The sequence below is a fragment of the Rhinolophus sinicus genome, linkage group LG07, assembly GCF_036562045.2.
Source record: "Rhinolophus sinicus isolate RSC01 linkage group LG07, ASM3656204v1, whole genome shotgun sequence".
NCBI lineage: Eukaryota > Metazoa > Chordata > Mammalia > Chiroptera > Rhinolophidae > Rhinolophus > Rhinolophus sinicus.
The window spans coordinates 110,884,077-110,904,367 of NC_133757.1; the positions used below are offsets into that span (position 1 = coordinate 110,884,077).

At 34.9% G+C, this 20,291-nt stretch overlaps 1 protein-coding gene across 1 annotated transcript in view; it reads right to left on the bottom strand.

Moving 5' to 3' along the window:
* Positions 1-6,401: 6,401 nt before the first annotated feature.
* Positions 6,402-20,291, bottom strand: part of SMARCA5 (SNF2 related chromatin remodeling ATPase 5) — a 36,623-nt gene continuing 22,733 nt past the window's right edge. Inside the window, exons 14-24 of the mRNA XM_019730770.2 lie at positions 18,918-19,050; positions 15,033-15,181; positions 14,710-14,829; positions 13,780-13,890; positions 13,338-13,451; positions 13,025-13,147; positions 12,130-12,262; positions 11,411-11,529; positions 10,782-10,994; positions 8,445-8,552; positions 6,402-7,669 (exon numbers count right to left, since the gene is read on the bottom strand). Of these exons, the coding sequence (XP_019586329.1) occupies positions 7,604-7,669; positions 8,445-8,552; positions 10,782-10,994; positions 11,411-11,529; positions 12,130-12,262; positions 13,025-13,147; positions 13,338-13,451; positions 13,780-13,890; positions 14,710-14,829; positions 15,033-15,181; positions 18,918-19,050 (1,389 nt within the window). The 3' untranslated portion in view covers positions 6,402-7,603. The remainder of the gene's footprint in view (positions 7,670-8,444; positions 8,553-10,781; positions 10,995-11,410; positions 11,530-12,129; positions 12,263-13,024; positions 13,148-13,337; positions 13,452-13,779; positions 13,891-14,709; positions 14,830-15,032; positions 15,182-18,917; positions 19,051-20,291) is intronic.

Consider the following 20,291-nt stretch of genomic DNA (forward strand, 5'->3'; position numbering starts at 1 on the left):
TATTTCTGTTGGTATGTATTTTTTAAAGTAGTTTTAACAGTATTATTGGATTAATTTAATCAAACAAATGATCCAAGCACCAAGGCAATTTGAAATGTACTTTTTTCAATAAAAATAAAAGCTTGAACCAAGCGATACTATGAGACTAAATAAACTTGTCTCTAAAATAATTTACAAGTCGAAGACAGTAAGAGAGTAGAGTGATTGTGCGATCTAGACCAAGGTAAGAGAATTCAGAGAATAATTAAAGTAAGAATTGCTTTAACTTCCTTGAACTTTTTCGGTTAATTTCTCTGTAGTTCTATCTATGGACTTTTCACATTTAAATTTAATGTTTGTAGGAAAAATAATGACCTTTATTCTCTTTATATTTCTATAATTAAACTGGCATAAGATTACAGTAAAGAAATCCAACCTGTGAAGCCAACACGATCCCTGCATAGCTCATGCTGGATTTCTTAAAATTTGGGACTGGAGTGGTGGATGGGAGTGAAGCTGATTAGACAATTTTTTCCTTCAAGCCTGGGTGTTTGCTGGTGTGGTGTGTGCGCAAAGGGTCTTAGAAACTAGGGAGGAAATGAAGGAAGAACGGGGAGAGGCATTGTGAGGAGAGAATTTGGGGAGGCGTGAAAAGGCGTGGTGAAAAGGGTATTTTAGTGAGATTAGTGTATAGCAATTAGAGTAAGAGCCTTCTGGTTTATTCTAAACATTTATTTTATCAAATGTAGCAAATTTCTCACAAAAAAAACTCCTAAGAGCCAAATATCATTTAAGCAAAAATGAATAGAAAATTCTACCCAGTATCATGCACAGGTCTGTATCCTTTTTATTACCTAACGGTGACCAGAATAGTAATGGGGTCTACCCAGCTTTTGACACAGGAACAATGGAAGAACCAGTTCCACCGAATACATTTTAAAGGACACAGGAGACATAACTAATTTTTCTTTGTATGCTCTGGGTCTTGCTCACTCAATATAGCCATTATACTGACAGAACAATTAATGGAACAAAAAACCTCTTAATGAAAATAGATAAGTCATCCCCAAAGTGCAGGGCAGGCTCTAGGGAGGCACAAACGAACACACTAAGACTGCTGCAGCCTCACACACCTCTTTCTCCTCCAGCCCTGTGTGAGCCTGGCTGTTTGTCGCAATTGTCAGACTTGACAGGTCCCACAGGCTCGAGGAGACAAAAACAAAACACAAAACATTATGTCAGAGTCACATGTCATGACTTTTACACTAGGAAGTGCGATGAGATAAAATCAGTTGGAATTCTATTCGTTTTTCTGTTTTTTGGAAGACCCTTTCGCAGGTCAAAGCCAAGTACAGGGTACAACGGACCCTTCTGCACCCTCGGCAGGCGTCATCACAGTTCTTGCCCATCAGATTCTCTCATTGCTATGGACCAATGACTGATGTTTCTGTTGAATTCCCCAAATCCGTACGCCAAGTGGTTACCACTAGTCCTCAGAATTGTCATGGGAGATGAAACCCAATACTACCTCTGATTTAAAACACAATAGAAGTAGAATCTATGAGTTTGCCTCCATTGGCCATGTGACCTTCTGTTTTTATTTATTGGTAAAAGAAAATTTAGGTCAGTATGAATTATACACCGGAGTATCTCGTAGGTGCTAGACTTTGAAAGTCCCTCATTTCTGCAGGATAAGTAATTAACAAAATAAAACCTGGAGAGAGCGATGCCATCATCTATATTTCAATAACGAGTACAGTATTTCATAATTTTATTAGGAAATTCTAGGAAAACCCTGTATTTGGCATCTATTCATCTATTGGCTGCTTTGGGTAAAAATCTGGAAAATGTCTCCTTTAAGTCTATGATTTTTTCAATCTTCTGAAAGATTTGCAATCACTAATTACTAGCTTTGCATCTGAAAAAAGAAAGTACAGATGCCAAACTCCTGAGCACACTTTGGCACACAACTCTCATGTGATCTGACTTTTGCCTTATGGTCAACATGACATCAGACTTACACACTTTCTTTCAGGTTCAATGATCTATTGTCATGTAATAGTGCTCCCAGTTCAAAATTTAGATCTTTCTCTTGCAACATTGAGAAGGTGTTCTTATGTACAGGAGCAGACGGATACACTCCCAAATATAACCCAGAACATAAGGAATGTGGCTCTGTCTCATTCACCTTCCCTATTCTACAGGTTCAAAATCTTAGTATGTGATTCTTGTTCTTTGTTAACTATCCGCAGTAGTATACTACCTTAGAGAGAGAGGGGATGACAAACAAGGAATAATATCGCTACCAAGGGATTTGTGTCTGGTCGATGAGATATGTTGAGGCCAATTTCATGAAATTTATTTAATGGTAATTCTTGAAATCAAAGCTTTATGCTTTAGTCAGGAACAAACTGATGGGCCATTCACTTTTTAATAACAGTAGGGTTTAAAAGTTAATACCAGGGCCGGCCCGGTGGCTCAGGCGGTTAGAGCTCTGTGCTCCTAAGTCTGAAGGCTGCCGGTTCAATTCCCACATGGGCCAGTGGGCTCTCAACTACAAGGTTGCCAGTTCAATTCCTCGAGTCCCGCAAGGGATGGTGGGCTCCACCCCCTGCAACGAAGATTGAACACAGCACCTTGAGCTGAGCTGCCTCCCGGATAGCTGAGTTGGTTGGAGCGCGTCCTCTCAACAACAAGGTTGCCGGTTCGACTCCTGGAAGGGATGGTGGGCTGTGCCCCCTGCAATTAGCAACCGCAACTGGACCTGGAGCTGAGCTGTTACCTCCACAACTAAGACTGAAAGGACAACTTGACTTGGGAAAAAAAAAAGTCCTGGAATTACACACTGTTCCCCAATAAAGTCCTGTTCCCCTTCCCCAATAAAAATCTTTAAAAAAAAAAAAAAGTTAATACCAAATATCCCATGTCATTCTAGGATAGAGTACAGCGCAGGACTCAAAAAAATGTGGCAGTATGAGCCACAAGGAAGCACTTCGTTAGTGAAACAGCCAGGATTTGAGGGCTTCAGCCTGTCCTCTGCTGCCCTCTCTCAAGTGTATGCCCCCAACTCCCATTTTAATAACCCCTAACTTACCCGCCCCACACCACTCACTTCTCGTACTTTGTAAACATCCTCAAAATAGATTTTCCTCCTAATATGGCAAGTGGAAGAGAGTGGTATAGCCATACAATTTGTATCAAGAGAGAGTGCAATGTTTGAAAAAGGAGCCTGGAATATCATCAGTCCACACTGCTTTGCTGGGTCCAAACCTTGAAATGCACAAGAGCCAATCCTGAATTTCTGACTCTTATCTCAAGATACAGGTGCTGATAAAAACAGGGGCACTAACAGTCAACGTTATCACCCTGAAACTTTCTGAAAAAGCCATCTTCACTCCAGACTTGTTCTCAGGTGGCAAGGCTCATGAGCAAACAGGACTAGAAAGGATACGTATGGATGCTTAAAGCGGCACCATGTCCCTCTTGGGCAGTGCATGTGGTCTTATTCCTGAGCGGCATCACATTACTGACTTCCCTTCTACTCAGACGTAAGGTCTGTGCCTCAGATGAGAACACTGACCCACGTGTAAGCAATGTTAACACAGCCAGGCAGTGACTCCGCTATACAGGACCGCACAAGTCTAAACGACCTGCTGAAGTGTGAAGGGCCTTCTCTACCAAGCAGAACTTGACTAAGCCTAGAAGCAGCTATTGTCATCTGTGCATCAACATGGACACAAGTGTGACCTGTTTCCAGATCAGCGGTGTCCTACAAGTGAGAATATACAGCAGGGTAAATGAGCTGAGAATTACTTGCACGTTTTAATGTTAAAAACTCTTTCCTGTGAAAGAGGTGACACAATCATCCGAAACCATTGTCACCAAGTCTAGTCCTTTAACCATTTGTACATCACACCTATAAATGCTACCACAGTAGAGCCTTGAATAATGTTGTTTCGTTCCTTGTAATGATGGGATGCCGTAGGAACTTAACTCGTTTTTACCAACTAGCCTATGGAAAAGTTGGTTTCAGTATAAACCTCAGAACTTACCAATGACATTCAGTGAGGACTTATTGTATATTAAAACTCAGTAGGGAAACCCCTGGCAGACTATCTGCATAACTAAAATTCCAGATGAACACATTTTCTCTGAAATACTATTAATCATCTTCATCTAAACTAAAAAAAGAAAAATCCAAGTTACCCTGAAGATACCTGCTAAATAGCCATTTTATTTTGCTTTGGCAAAATAAGGTTTCCTTTTATTTTGCTTTGCTTTGGCAAAATGTTTTTAAAACAGTGCTTTTCACATTTTTGTGTGCATATGAAATCACCTGTGAGGATCTTATTAAAATACAGATTCTAATTCAGCAGGTCTGGCATGAGGTCTTAAATTCTGCATGTAACAAGCTCCCAGGTTTTAGAGCAGATACCTGAAGGCCCAGAGATACAGTGATCTCAATTTTCAAAATACATCAGGCTCAGGTTGACACGTTTTTCAAGTGAAACTTGCAGAGCTGTGATGCCTGAGACATACCCAGAGAACAGTGGTTTCAGGAAAGAGTGAGGGGTCCATGGTGAGGACGTGAGAATGCTCCTGCTGTCCTATTTCACCAGTGATCAGTGGCTGCCTTACCTTGAGCAGGTTCTGAACCTCGGCCGCACAAATCTGAATGCAGGGCCTATGAACTAGTTTTGGATATAGATACACTGAAATAGGGTACACCACTGTTATTTTTAAGAGCTGCTCCTTCCTTTAAAATGGCAATAGGAATCGGAACAACTGTGTCTATGTCTGAAGCAAGTGCAGTGTTTTGCACTTGCTTCAACTTCTTCATGCTTTTTCAGCTTGAGACCACCCACTGAATGAACACCCCCACAGAAATACCGGACAGGAAATTGGTGTCAAGTGTCAAGGACTGCAGGGCTTCTCAGAAATGTTACTACACCTGAACCTATCGATCACTCTAAGGAGTGCAGTTCTGTCAAAATAAACAAAAACCAAAAACCCTAAGTATAATTCTGAGAAAAATATTTGAAACCTACCAACAAATTGATAGGCTAATTGGTGCAAGTGTTAAAATACTAAAATATCAACCAGTTTATTACTTTTTTGCTATCATCTATCACACTTAACAAAATACTGAATATCCTGTAGGACCAACATTTAGAGGTCCTTATAAATGCAACTATCCTAAATTAGGACTGTTTCATTCAGATTTTCTAATTAATACAATTTTAATACATTATAATGAGCGTATGTAAGCACTGCTATGAAATTAAGAACACTTTAAATCTATTATATGAATGTGAAGTGTCCTAAATTAAAAAGTTAGTTATTGGAAACCTCTCCAAGGTTTTAATGTTAATATTTAAAACAACATTGAAGTTCAAAGAAATGATTTTTTTACCTGGACCTCCTCTCAAAAGGATATAATCTTCCAAATATATAAAGCTTTACTCAATTATTAAATGAAATATTCTGGGTAACAGACTACTGTAACCTGCACCTGTGTAAACATACAGCCTCTTCTAGGTCAGCTTCAGACACCATTCTCCGATTAAGGCTTCCTCTTCCTCAACTGGAAATTGAGGAAATCAATTGGAAATTCAGTTACAATTTTTAGTCTATCTTCTCCAATGTAATTCCTTTTTAAAAGTTGGTTTGAGTCTTTAACAGTGTAATACACTGTTAAAGAAAGGAAAAATGGCTTTTTTCTTGACATCTTGCAGTAAGTGATAGCCTAATTGACCTGTAAAACACACGTATCTTATATTGGCAAAACTGCAATGCTAAATTTGGATGTTTCTTCCATGCTTTTTTCAAGTGCTTCCCTTTATTTCTTTTATATTTGCGTCTTGCTTGGCTCTCAAGGGCTGGCATTATACTTGATTCATTTTGCGTTCTCTACCTCCTCCCACCCCCACACCCCTTACACATCAGGCTGCTTCTCTTCCTCTTGATAATATCACTTTTTGTGACTTTTGTAACGTTTTCTTCAGCCTTACATTTTTCCAATTGTTTCTTCCAAAATGAGGTCACCATTCTTAATGATAGCTACTTTCATAAAAATAGTAACTGTTCCTCAAATTTTGCATACATTAGACCCACAACTGTTATTTCAATAATCCAAGGTAGTATAGAAATCAAGTTGGGGAAGTACAAAATAAATTCAAATTACTCTACAACTTGCCATAAACACTGATTTGCATGCCATTGATAGCAGCAGTCCGACATTTTGGAAAAATAAGCAGTATTAGTATTACTATAGAAATCAGAACTATAAATAACAATCTCAGTTATGTGTGGGCAGATGAACAGGACAACTTATAGAAAGGGGAAAAGATAATGCCTTAAGGAAAAAGTGAATAAAAATCAAATGAGAAAAGAAAATTAAAGGAATGCAAAGAAAAGACCACTTAAGGATTATAAAAGTTATATTTATTCACGATGCTACATTTATTGCATTCCCTTAGAAAAATGGAGAACTGTTTATGTACCCAATTTCCACATATAAAACTTTATACAAATTATGTGTAGCACATAAAGGCCTCTGGTACAGCTAAAATCCTGACACTACAACTTGGGTAATCCTGCTTCAGGGTCTCCAGTTTATCAAGTCTGTCCATAGAAAATAAAAACTGGAATAATTGTCAGTCTTGCTGCTCACATTTAGAAATTATTTGAAAATATAGTAAAATTTTCAGTTACTCTAAAACTCAAGGTAAACTGCAAGGGGATACATTTTGTTACCAATTTCAATTTAACAGTATAATAAATTCACATCTTATCTTGGCTGGATCTTTCAAAATAACAACAACAAAAACCACCTTAGTTTTGACATTATCTTTCTAAATTGTGGCTGCTTCAGAAGGTAATTTGTCAAAATTTTTACCAAATAATTAAAAAAAATAATATTCCTCTTACAAAATGGTACAATAACACCTTAAAGAACCAGAAAATACTAAATGTCTTTGGCTATACAACTAAAAGGCCATTCTTCCAACAGAATAGGGCATATTCATCTCAAAACCAACTATAGAAACAGAAAGCATAACAGAAATATGCACAAATTTAAAATTTTTTCTTGCCTTTCCCCCCCCATTCTACCTACATATAATAAGCAAGGAGAATGCAATTTACATAATCTTTCCAGATGAGACTCAACAGCACTACAAAGATGATACCCAAATTTCTGCAAAGGCAAAGTGAATTAAAACAATTACAGAACTAACTGAAAACTGAAGGGACAAATGTCATTTGCAGTTTTTTTACTCGCTGGCATTTTTAAGCCTATGGGTATAGAAATTATAGCTAACAACAACAACAAAAATCACACTCTTCACATATGGAACTAGAATAGAAAAATAAATCAAATGAAACATTTATTAATATATGACGCCTATTTTATTATTTCAAGTGTTAATGATAAAAAAAAATTTCAGCACAGCTGTTGCATTTTAAAAAGTGAAACTACATACTATGTTTCTAGCTCAGTAAACAGATGAACCTGATGTCTTTGAATGACATAACAATTGAGCATTGTACAGTACATCTTATGAAGACCCGTAAATTAAAGAACTACTGGTTTAAAGTTAGTGATTATGAAACAAATTTAGATTCATAGTTTCAGCTTCTTTTTTCTTCCTCGACCATCAGGTGCTCCATCCATTTTACGTTTCTGTGTCTATAAACAAACACAAAGATTACTTTTCATCACAGCACTAGCAGTAATGTGAAATACAGTGACAGACGCATGACAACACTTTACTTAATAACTGCTACATTGTAACAGGTATTAGGTTTTCTTATCAAGAACAATCTTATCTACTCATATTACTAACACAACATTTTAATGCTAATAATGAAATAAACTAATAACTCTCAATTAGCAGTAGTAAATCAATACACTAAACAAATGTATAAACGCCCTCTTACCAAAAGAAAGCAGTAGTAATAAGAAGTAATTTGTGAGGTTACACAAATAATAGGTATTATCCCGAAATATTCATTTATTCATGAATTTATAAATTAACTATTATTAAATAACAAGATGGCTTTTTTATCTTAAAATTTTTGCTTTTACATTGCTAAGATATCACGAGGACAGTAGATCAAAGCTAGAAGCTAATAGCAAAGTTGTAAAGCCATTGCTTTCCTAATATTTCTTTAAATATTCTACAATTATAACTTGTATTCCCCAAGGTAAAGTGTAGGCCCTTGGCATTCACAAAACATACCTTCCCAGATTTTCACCAATCCCCACCATCATATCGTGATTTTTCCCCACACAATGCAATCAAGTGGCACAAAGCTATATTATTTACAAAAACAAAAACGAAAAACAAAAAAAACCCAAAAACCCTAGCATATCTATGATAGCCAAGTAATGTTAAAATTCTTAAAAAGATAAACAGACAAAAGATATCTAGGAAAATATTTACATATTTGTGACTACTTACTGAAGGCTTTGGTCCTCTTTTCTTTTTTTCTGCCTTCTCCTTTTCTTCTAGTTCCATGTTTTCTCTTTCAATCAAGGTAATCAAGGTGTTACACCTTCTTTGGAGCTCCTGAGTTGTAAACATAAATTTACATGGTAAACTTGTATTTTCTATCTATAAAAACTTAAAGTATGTTTTAACAGGGTAATATAAAATCACTTACACATCCCCAAAAAAATTTTAAAAAGCAAAAGGAATTGATTTTTATACACAGTCTGTGCTATAAGGTTAAAAAATATATTTGTAAGTATTTTTATTTCATTATTTAAAACCAAATTATTGTGTATTTTTCACAAATCCTTTCACTTAAGAATTAAAACAATAAAAATATCTCATAATACCGGGATGCCACAAAAGAAAAAAAAAATGTATACAAGTGGACACTTTGGTCAACATCACTTAAGCAGTAGTTTGCCATAATCATAAGTGTCTGAATGCTGATGGTAACCACTTTGAGCATCTCTTGTAATTGCATTAGTCAAATATGACTTGTATTCATCTTTTGTTATTGGTATATATTATTGTAATTTTGTTTTCCTTTCTTAAAATGTTATTTTTTTTGGCATCTTCTGTATATGCAATACTGCTACTTAGTGCCCGTGCCTGAGAACTGTCATTTACACCCAAACTTTAGAAAAGTAACAGCGTGCATATTTAAGGGTCAAAATCAACCAGAACTAACTTCAGTAAGAGGTGTACATAATCTTTCCCATTAAAAGCATTATCAGTAGATTTATCGTAACCAATGTGCCACATGTCACCTTTCCCAATTCTGAAAAAAGTCATGAAGTCTACAATGAGTTCTACCTCATCTCTCTAGTAATCTAACAGCCTCCAGAAAAGACTTTATAGTATAGTGTAGAAGTGGTAGATAACCCTGAAGAAAATAGAAGTCCATTTGAATCACTGCTGGTTCCCAGTTCCATTCCTGAGAAAAACTGTTTTTCTTTTCCTTGTAATCAGTGATACTACTACACAATTACAATAAAATCATTTAAAAATACTATTTTATAGAATATACCATACAAGGTTTAGAAATATTTGCAGTACTATAGAGAGATATAAGGTAGTGCACTGTATTTCTCAGGTACACAGGCGCACATGCCAGAATGTGTTACAGATGTGAAGTACGAATCATCCTGGCTCTTAGGCAAGGATTATGCCTCAATTATTTATCAGAAGGGGCCACACGTGTTATCTTTTTTTATGGGTGCCTTAACATGAAACATGGTAGAAAGTAACAGTTTTAGACCATGATATTATACTGGTAAAATCCATGTGACACTGCATCGTTTTACTCAGTATAAAATCTTTCTTCCTTATTAATGATATCAATTGTTCCTACTTAATAAGAGATAAGGTAGAGCTTTTAGTAATTGAATCTGTCTTTCCTCTGACTACATATTTATAGTTATTTGTAATGTAACATTTCCCAAACTAGGGTTTCAGAAAACTAACCTCTCTGAATATTTACTGGGGGGGGAAAAAAAAGATAAAATAATTCTTCCGGGTCAAATGTGAAGACTGCAAACTATCCTGCATTTTGAAGAGTGACAATGTATTTTAAAAACATTGAAGGAAATCGTTATTATAAAGATGATTGAACTGTTTATCCCAGGATATTCCAAACTTAAGATTACAGAACTTTTGAGCATTATCATCATCCTGTGGAACACAAAATGTAGTTAAAAGTTCAAAGGGGAAAGTAAGATAAATAAGAAAAAGACCAATTCACCAAAGCCAACCTTCTCTGAATTCTAATTTTAGGTTATTAGAATTTCTAACAGAAACAGTCAGATATTGGGAATAAAAAAAAACCAACCTAGCATTAAATCAGTACAAAAAGAGTGTTTTACTACATTTACTTTAAAACAAAAATAACCTAGACTCAATATTATTATGGGCAAATGTCATTTACAAAACCAAAGTCTGAACAGTACAAATTTTAAATCGTAATTACGATTCAGAAGTTGAAATTGATGGTTGACATTTCCTCCTATTTAGAACATAATTAAACTAATTTTATCATATATAGTGATGTTAAAAGACACGTGGTATTAATGGATGGGACCAATAAACTTAACCTACCTATGATGCCAAGTTTTTAACTATGGAGGTGAACTGTTTTCTAAGCAACTGAATTAACCTATGACACTAACAATATTTAACAAAAATTTACTTCAAAGATACAGTGGAAGCACAATCTTCTGTTAATAATAAAAGAAGCTACCTCAGTTGAAGAATATACACTTACTCTGAACTGTTTGCTACATTACACAAAAAGGCCCAAGCACTCACCATTGCAGTTCTGGACTTAAGAAACCAGTCAAATCTGAATTGAGGAGAGTTGCGAATACACTGTCTCAATTCATCATAAACATTTTCTTTGTCAAATCCAAGTTTGTGAAGCATACAGATCAGAAAACGATCCTCTTCTTCAGTGTAGTTTTTTCCTTTGTTAGTACCGTATGATATTCTCAGCTGATGAAAAGGTGCTTTGTACCGTCCAATCTATCAAAGTCAGATTTTATATTATATAAAACATAAAGCCTGTATTATCTGTATTTCAAACTCAATTTTAGTAAAATTAGCTAAAATGTTGTATTTCAAATCAGAATTTCCTATCCATAGCATCTCGATTGCATTATATCCCTTGTCCTGAAACAACTTTATATTCTTTATTATTCTAAAGGGAATCACAGACTCAGACTTTCTGATACTGTGCAGGAAAGAACTAATCTTAGTGACTCTGACCCAGATGTATCAACTGAAATACAAGGGTAAATTCTGTTAATACCTACGTTTTCTTTGAAGAAATTTTTAATTTTAAACCATAATTCTTTTCCTCTTTAAAAGTTACTTTAACTCTCACATTCACAGGTAGGAGTTATTTTATTTACTACCATATTTATTAATATGCAGAGTACCTTTGTGTCAAGTGCTTTTTTGATGCTAATTCTTCTTTGAATTCTTGCCTCTCCCCTTTCAATCTGAGCCATAATCTTCTCTATGTCCTGGAGCTCATTGCATCTTTCCCAGAACACAGCTGTGAGAGAGTAAAAGTTGGGACAGATGGGATGGGTGGAGGAAGGGAGAGAAATATAAATAACTTGTTATCATAAATGTTCTTATTTTATTTTGCTAAGGATTAAGAAATATTTCCAGTTCTCCCACATCCAATACTAGAAAATAAATAGGTCACTTATAATTTCTTAGTTTCCTTAACTGTAAAAAAATGAGATGAACTGGATGATTTAAGTATTTTCTAACTCTTCAATTTCTGAAATTCTAAGCAGACTCATCAAAGTACAACTACACTAGTCAATTGAAAATCGGCACATAACACGAGAAGTTATAAAGAGAGATAAAATAAAAATGAAAGCAGTTATTCAATAACCTATTCTTATTTTCTTGGCTATAGCTACTTAGCTAGGTTAAGAAAACCAAACAATTATGCCATTTTAAAGAAGGGGACTTTTTTTAAACTCAGTTTTTAAGAAACAGAACAAAACAAGACACTAAGTTGTGACAAAATTAAGTTATCAAAACATAGTAATTCAGAGTAAGAAAACCTGAAATTTCTAACAGCTCTCCAAAAACCTGAAACTGTTCTTATATCTATCTATTAATGTAATAAAAGAATTACCTGAGTATTCAATAACTTCTTCTGGAGTTTTCCCTTCTACTTCTCTTGCTATATTTTCAATATCATCACGACCCCACTTCTCATTAGCTTTGATAAACTGGTTAAAATCTCTCTTATTCCAATTGGTAAATCCCTTCAAATCAACAGAAATAATATTTAATCACAGTACAATGAAGGTGACAGAGATGCTATTACACTTTACCAATGCTTCTATTACAGAAACTTATTTTTGGTTGCTCTTAGTTATCTTTTAAAAATTAAGTTCCTTAATTGAAAATGAAGGACAATTAAGTTCCTTAATTGTACATGTACATAGTTACCACTTTTCATGTACATAGATGTACACTTTTAGCATTACATCATATATTGCTTAGCCAATAAACTGAGTGGAAGAGAGTAAGGAATGCTGCATGAAAAGGTGACATTTTTGCTGAGCTTTGAAGAATTAGTAGGAGTTTGCTAGGAAGAATAAACATAGGTTGAAGAGTGGGAAAATGAAGCTTTAATGGTAGGTTGAGGCCAGATTCTGACAGGCCTTTACTGAATTCTAAAGGATGTTAAAAAAGTACCAAGCAGAGATATCTAACTGAGAATCATGACTTAGCAGCAATGTGGAAGATTCACAGGAAGGAAAGGGAACACTTTAGAAAAAAGGTGATCAAAAAAGGATACCCACTCAACCAATCAAGGCTGGTGTAAATCTATAATCTTCTCAACTACCTTAAAAAGTAGTGACAATCAAATATAGCATGTAGCCACATGTTCATGCTTTATCATCTCCAATCATTCCACTTTGAAAGCTAAAACTTGTACTTCTTTGTATACCCAAACACAACCTAAAACAGTACCTTACAAAATAATAGTTAATAAATTTTGTGTTGATTGAAGGCTATACCTGTGTTAGAAGCTTCTCTTTTTCTTCTAACTCTTCATCATTAAGAGGTTCAGCTTCATCAATTTTAAGCTGTTCTTCTTTCTGTGCTTGCGCTGCATTTGGTAGGTCAGGATTTCGAGGTACCTAAAAAAATATTTTTCTACGTCATTAAATCAATACATTTTAGAAGATATGTGATGCACTAAATGCTTAACCAACTAAATGGTATTTCACAAATTTTAATCCATCCATGAAAGAAAACATACCAATATCTTGCATTTATTAAGTTAAAAACAAACGAGACTAGGTATAAGCAAAGTGTTATTTCTATTACCTTGTACCCAATAGTTTTTCTGTAATATAGAATTTCTTTTTCCAATAATTCAAATAAACGTGGGGGAAAGAACTGGAAATCCTGAACGTTAGGTTGTTTTGGAGGCCGAGGAGCCTAAAGAAAAATGAAAATAATATTATCCATAAATAACAAACTATTTTGCTTTAAATCTATCTGTAATCATCTTTATTCCATAAACTGTGATAGCCAATTAGTTCTCTAAGCAACTGAATGCATCTTTCAATAAAAGTGAAATGACAATAAAATTTTAAATGCATATATAAAATTAATTTTTAGAAAACTTTCAACAATTAAAAACCGAAGTTACACTATAAAAAAAGAAATCACAAAATATAATTCTCAACCTGTTTTTATTGTAAGAATATAAGAAAAACAATTTACATTTACAGTATCTTTCAAAATTTTTGTGCTATCAACTCACCTTGGGTGCTTTAGGTTCACTGACACGAAGAGCTTCCCTAAAATAGGCATCAACAGCATAGTTGGCTTTTCTTTCTCGTTTAGGCGGTTCAATCCACTCTGTGAATGCAATCTAGCATATGGGAAACAATTCCAATCACCAACTTTTATTATATACAGTTGCAAAGCTTACATGAGTGTAACTCGTACTGTTTATGTCATTACGACTGTTTGTAAATGGAAAGATATTCATAAAATCCTGGACTATAAGCTGTACGAGGACAGGGACTACACTTTGTTCAATACTGTAATTACAATTAACACATAGGAAAGTGTCTAAGAATAGTATATGAATAGACCAAGTTAATAATACTCTTGGGTGAAAAAAAATGCTATAGAATGTATGTTACAACCCAAATTAGGAGAAATATGTAGATATCTATTTACTCTGGAAAAAATCCAGAGGATATACATGTCTAAATGTTAACAAAGCAAATACTAAGGTAGAATTATTTTTTTACACTGGAAGCATTTTCTAATTTCTCTCTATATAAATTCCAAGTACTGCTTATGAAGTTAGGAAATTTTTCTTTATTACTTGCCAATTCTGCAGTTAAAAAAAAAATCCTAATAAGGTTGTGGCAATTTTTTTGCCAATAATTTAAATTTTGAATATCTTAAAATTACTAATATTTGCCCCCCACAAAATACTTCACTATCATATATTTCACAATATTATACTGAACAGGATACAGTAAGCTTCATTACATAAACCCTTACATTTCAGAGCTTACGAACTGAAAATTTGGCATCAAATTGAACATAAACATGAAAATAATTTAGATGTGAATAAACAGAAATGACTACTATTGTAATACCTATTACACCTAACATTTAAAATTCCAAGTTTCAAGTAAAATAAAGCCTCAAGTAACCAAAACCTCTAAATTACCTTTTGTTTTTCTCTATAATCTTCTCCTTCGAAGTTATAAACACTTGACTCTGTGTCCATTGTAAAGTTTCTAAGTGAGCTTTCACCCATCTTGGAGAGCTTTTCATTCATCTCTGCAGTCTAGGGAACAAAAGAAACACCTATTAGGTTAAGAATTCAAAAAGTATGAGAACTACAGTCAAAATGGATTTAAGCTTTACAATACACAAAAGCTTCTTTTTATGGAAATCATGCTATCTGTAATTCACATAACAAGCGTTTCCTTGATTTTGGTTTAAAGTATTTTATATATTAAAAACATTATCATTTAATCTACATCTCACCTTCTTTGCACCTCTTTCCAAAATACCATCAATATCCTCATCAGTAATCTCACTTTCCTTTGAAGCAAAAACATGTGTCGCCCCATGTCTAATCATTTGAAGCATTTCATCTTTGCCAATTTTGTTCAGATTCTGATCCACAAGTCTTCCTGAAAAAAGATTACGTTGTATAATGTTAACTGAACAAATTTAATTTTACTGGAAACATTGAATTTTAAATGTTAGATGTAATAATACCATGTCATTTGGCCTCAAACATCAATCATTTGTTTATTTACATCTGATTAATTTTCATTTTTACATAAAATTTAAAGACAAATAGTCAGTTGGTAAGCTCTGAGATGTTTCTAAACCTTATTACGTATTAGGTAATAAAGTCTGTTGTACAGTCTCAAAAATTTATGTATAGGGTGAATAATACTAATTTCGGATACGTGAAAATCGAAATTATTAGCAAGATTAAAAAAAAATATTATTGGGCCGGCCCGGTGGCTCAGGAGGTTAGAGCTCCATGCTCCTAACTCCGAAGGCTGCCGGTTCGATTCCCACATGGGCCAGTGAGCTCTCAACCACAAGGTTGCCAGTTCAACTCCTCAAGTCCCACAAGGGATGGTGGGCTCCGCCCCCTGCAACTAAGATTGAACACTGCATCTTGAGCTGAGCTGCTGCTGAGCTCCTGGATGGCTCAGTTGGTTGGAGCGCATCCTCTCAACCACAAGGTTGCCAGTTCGAATTCCGCAAGGGATGGTGGGCTGTGCCCCTGCAACTAGAAAACGGCAACTGGACCTGGAGCTGAGCTGCGCCCTCCACAACTAAGACTGAAATGACAACAACTTGAAGCTGAACGGCACCCTCCACAACTAGGATTGAAAGGACAACTTGACTTGGAAAAAAGGCCTGGAAGTACACACTGTTCCCCAATAAAGTCCTGTTCCCCTTCCCCAATAAAATCTAAAAAAAAAAAAAAAATATTAACAGATGAGAGAGCATTACAAACACAAGAAGTTTCTGATAAGCAGAAAGATATCAAAACTAATACTCCCAAATCAGCTTTTTCGATTTAGAAAGGTGAAGTAGGAAAACATTCATATTGCCAATTTTATGTAAGGACTGAAATATACAACATCAATTTCTGAAACTTCCTAATCTTAAGGACTGAAATTCTTGCAAGCTTAATTTGATCATAGAAAAAGTAATTAAGATCTTCAAGTGGCAGGAATTTCGCCAACTCTATAATTTGTGTTATCAAAAATAAAAGGCATCAAAACAAAACAAAAAAATATACTGCATAGAATTGTTTTCACCCTCAAGGGCCATTCACATATACGAACATAAAGCTTTAATTTTTGTATTCCAACCAATTTCTAATGAGTTGATAAAGACCTAAGTTGTTTTCTACAACTTCATTAACTACTAATACCATGGTTTTCAATCCCTAATAGAATGCGCAACCAAACTTCTGTGACTTTTAAAACACTTTGTAAGCGGGCATTTTCCCGCCAAATCGCGTCGTAATGCGGGGCTTTTTTGACACTTTCTCGCCAAAATGAGACTTTCCGTAAAATATTCATATCTTTCAATCTATTTGATATTTTTCTATGAAACTTTCAGTGTTTTAGTTTAAAAAGAGGTCTCTATTTATTTACTTTGCAAAATTTTTGCCGGTTCCAACTAGAGGCAATATGACGAGTTTACTCGTTTCCCGCAAAAAATGTGTTATTATAATCAAGATATACAGGAGTCCCTCCTTATCCAGGGAGGATACTTTCCAAGACCCTCAGTGAATGTGTGAAACCAGAGAGTACTGAACCCTATATACACTATGTTTTTTCCATTACATATATACCTATGATAAAGTTTAATTTATAAATAAGGCACAGTAAGAAATTAAGTACAATAACTAATAGTAAAATAGAACAATTGTAACAGTAAAGTGTAATAAAAGTTATGTGAATGTGGTCTCTCTCTGATAACTACGATAGCTATTAAGTGACTTAATGGGTATCATATACAATGTGGATACACTGGACAAAGGGACAGTTCATGTTCCAGGTGAGACAGAGTGCGATGCCACAAGATTTCATCATGCTGTGTCATACACAGCACGCAATTTAGAAGTTATAAATTGTTTATTTCTAGAATTTTCCATTAATATTTTCAGACCATGGTTGACCGTGGGTAACTGAAACCGCAGAAAGCAAAAACATGGAGGAGGGGCTACTGTATCCACAGAACATTTTTCTTTGGATTGAAAGCTATCTCATTACTATCAAAATATTCTTAGGTTTCTGGAAACTACTTTCCTGTTGGACAGGGAGGGTGCTTTTCAGACATAAAATGCTCCTTTGTGTTCTCTTCTTTTTAGTTATGTGTCTCAGTCCCCAAGACAGTAACACACAGGTAAGCACCTGAGGCTTGCTGTTTGACTAATACTACAAATGGGATTAACAAAGCAATCAGCACAAAATTTGCCCCACTAAATAAATTACAAAATTAAATGGAAAAACTCAAACGTATTTCTAAGCGACTATAAAAGAATTAATATTTTTGTAATCTTTGAAAAATGTTGTATTCTCATTTATAGATGAGAATAATTGAGACCAAGAACCACATGGCAGATGTTTTGTAAATACACGGATGAACGTGAGGGGAAAACACCTAGTCATTACATCACCCATGAGAAACCTCACTATAAGTCCCCAGAGACTTTCCTAACAGAACACGTCACCCTAATAGTTTATACAGCTCCTGATCCCGTCTGAGTTACCTCCCAGCTGTATGAATGGTGCACAAGTGACTTGCTTCTACCGCTGATGTCAACCTCAAACTGGTATGAGGAATAAAGGAGATAAAGGCGGTAAAGCATTTAGCATGCTACTTAGCACGGAGCAAGCACTCAATGTCAAGCTATTATTAACAAAAACCAACTAACACTAAGCATCATTTATTGCCTTCAGGTATTCAGGCATGTGGCTAACACTATGGTTGGCATTACAGGATACCAAAGACATGTAACATGCCCTTACTTACATGGAAACTAGAGATGGCAAAACCGAGACACATACATGAAATAATTAGGGAACAATGTTAACAGTATACCGCTCAGCTCTGTAGACAGAAAGTATATGCTCATGATGCAATATGAGAAGGAAAGAAACCAATATGGTCCTGAAGTTACTGAGGATTATTTTTTCCATTTTGGTATTTTACATATCCTACCACCAACTTTACTGGTAGCTTCATGAAAACATATATGTCTTCCTTAGAAACTGATCTGGAGTGAGACCCTGAAGTTCCCTTCAACTAATCCAAAACAAAATTCCACTTCCACCTTATAGTCCTAGTCACATAAATGTTTATTCTATCTCTCCTTCTCACTAACTTATAAACTCATTGAAAGTAAGAACACTTCTTAGTTCCCTTCACCACTGTTATCTCAGAACTAAGAACAATGCCTGGCATGTGCTCAGTGCTCAATAAACAGTTACAGACTAGAAAAAGATTATAATCTGTTACTTTGAGTTGCCTTTTTATTTGTTTAGTATCCCTCAGAGTAATCAACAGTGCTTAGTACAAGTAAATCATAATCACCACAGCTCTAATTAATATGTACCACATTAAATGCTAGGTATTTAATAGGTTAAAAAAACAGGCTCAGGTAAGTGTAATAGAATTGCTAAATGGCAGTCAATATTCAACTGTCAACCTTTCTGAGCCCAAATCCATCCTCTTAACCAAACCAACGCTTACTAATCTCTGGAATACAAATATTGTTGGCTGCTACCTTGATTAAATAGATGCTTAATAGTAAGAATCTCCTTAAAAATTCAGGAAAAAAACATGCATCAATCCAACTTGATACATTTTTAAGGTTCTAAGGCTCACCTTGTTGAATGACGATTGAATCCAGTCTGAGTTTCATTTCAGCACGTTCCACTATTCTTTCTTCTACAGTGTTATCAGTTATAAAGCGGAACACTCTGACTGTCTTGGTTTGTCCAATTCTATGTGCTCGGTCCTAGGCAAATTACCATAAAGTTAAAAAGTTACATAAATAACATTTGAATGTGCACACTGAGAAACAAAGCCTAAATATTCTCAAGTACAAAACTTTTTAAAAATATGTAACAAAACAAAAACATTATCTGTTTTAAAACAGATTCATAGTATGTTAATATTTCTTAAATTCTCAAAGTTTCTCAGTTTCAATTAATTGGTTATGTCACAAGGAAAACTTTTAGGAGGCGTGGAATACATCATAGCTGCTGAATCTGCGAGAAACTATCACATGAATTTTACTAGATTATACAGAGATAAAATATACATAACATCTCCAGACATGAAAAAATTATAGTTCTTAAATCTGATAAAAGTTTTTTTTAAAACAATCTTTTTTCTTAGGTTTAAATTCAAAATGTTTTTCTACGTAAATCAAATCTAAATTTCCACTGCTATTAGGGAAAGAAGTAACATAAATAAATGAACTTCACAAACAATATAAAAATCTCAGCCTTGAAATATTACCCAAGTAACTAAATACAAGTAGTCAAATTAACTTGAATTCCATTTTCTGTTTAACTTCTGGTAAGTTCACAAAGCACGCTCCTGCAAAGCATCCCTATTTCTAATTGATCCATTTTCCCCCGTCACCCTTATAAAGAGCACAGAATGAAAGTGACCAACGCCAGAGACTCAATTGTAAGTTCTCGTATTCATCTACACATCATAAATTTTCTCAAAAAAGAATGACCTTCCTGATCTGGTCAAGGTACTCCCACACATGGGCATAAATCTGAATCATCTAATGTGGCAGGTAGGTTAGTAGCTCACCAAACCATTTACCTTTCCTCCTAGGACACAACTCTACTATCCTTTACCAGTTCCCTCACAGTCAGTTATGCTATATGAGCAGTTCTGGCCAATGAATGGAGAGGCACTTTCAGGTCTAACCCATAAAAAATTTCCTGGGCAATCCTCAGCTCTCTCTCATCCCCCTGCTGTCACCAGAATGCAGAGGCTATAGCAGGACTCCAAGATCCTAAGATAAGGAAAAGCTGTAAGATGGAAATACACATGGCCCCAGACTTCATGATGGTTTGACTTAAGATTTTTTTTTTTACTTTATGATATTGCAAAAGCAATATTCATTCAGTAGAAATGGGCTAAACTATAATATTGGTAAACGCATTTTTGACTTACGATATTTTAAACTTATGATGGGGTTACATTTCACGAACGTAACCACACTGTAAGTCCAAG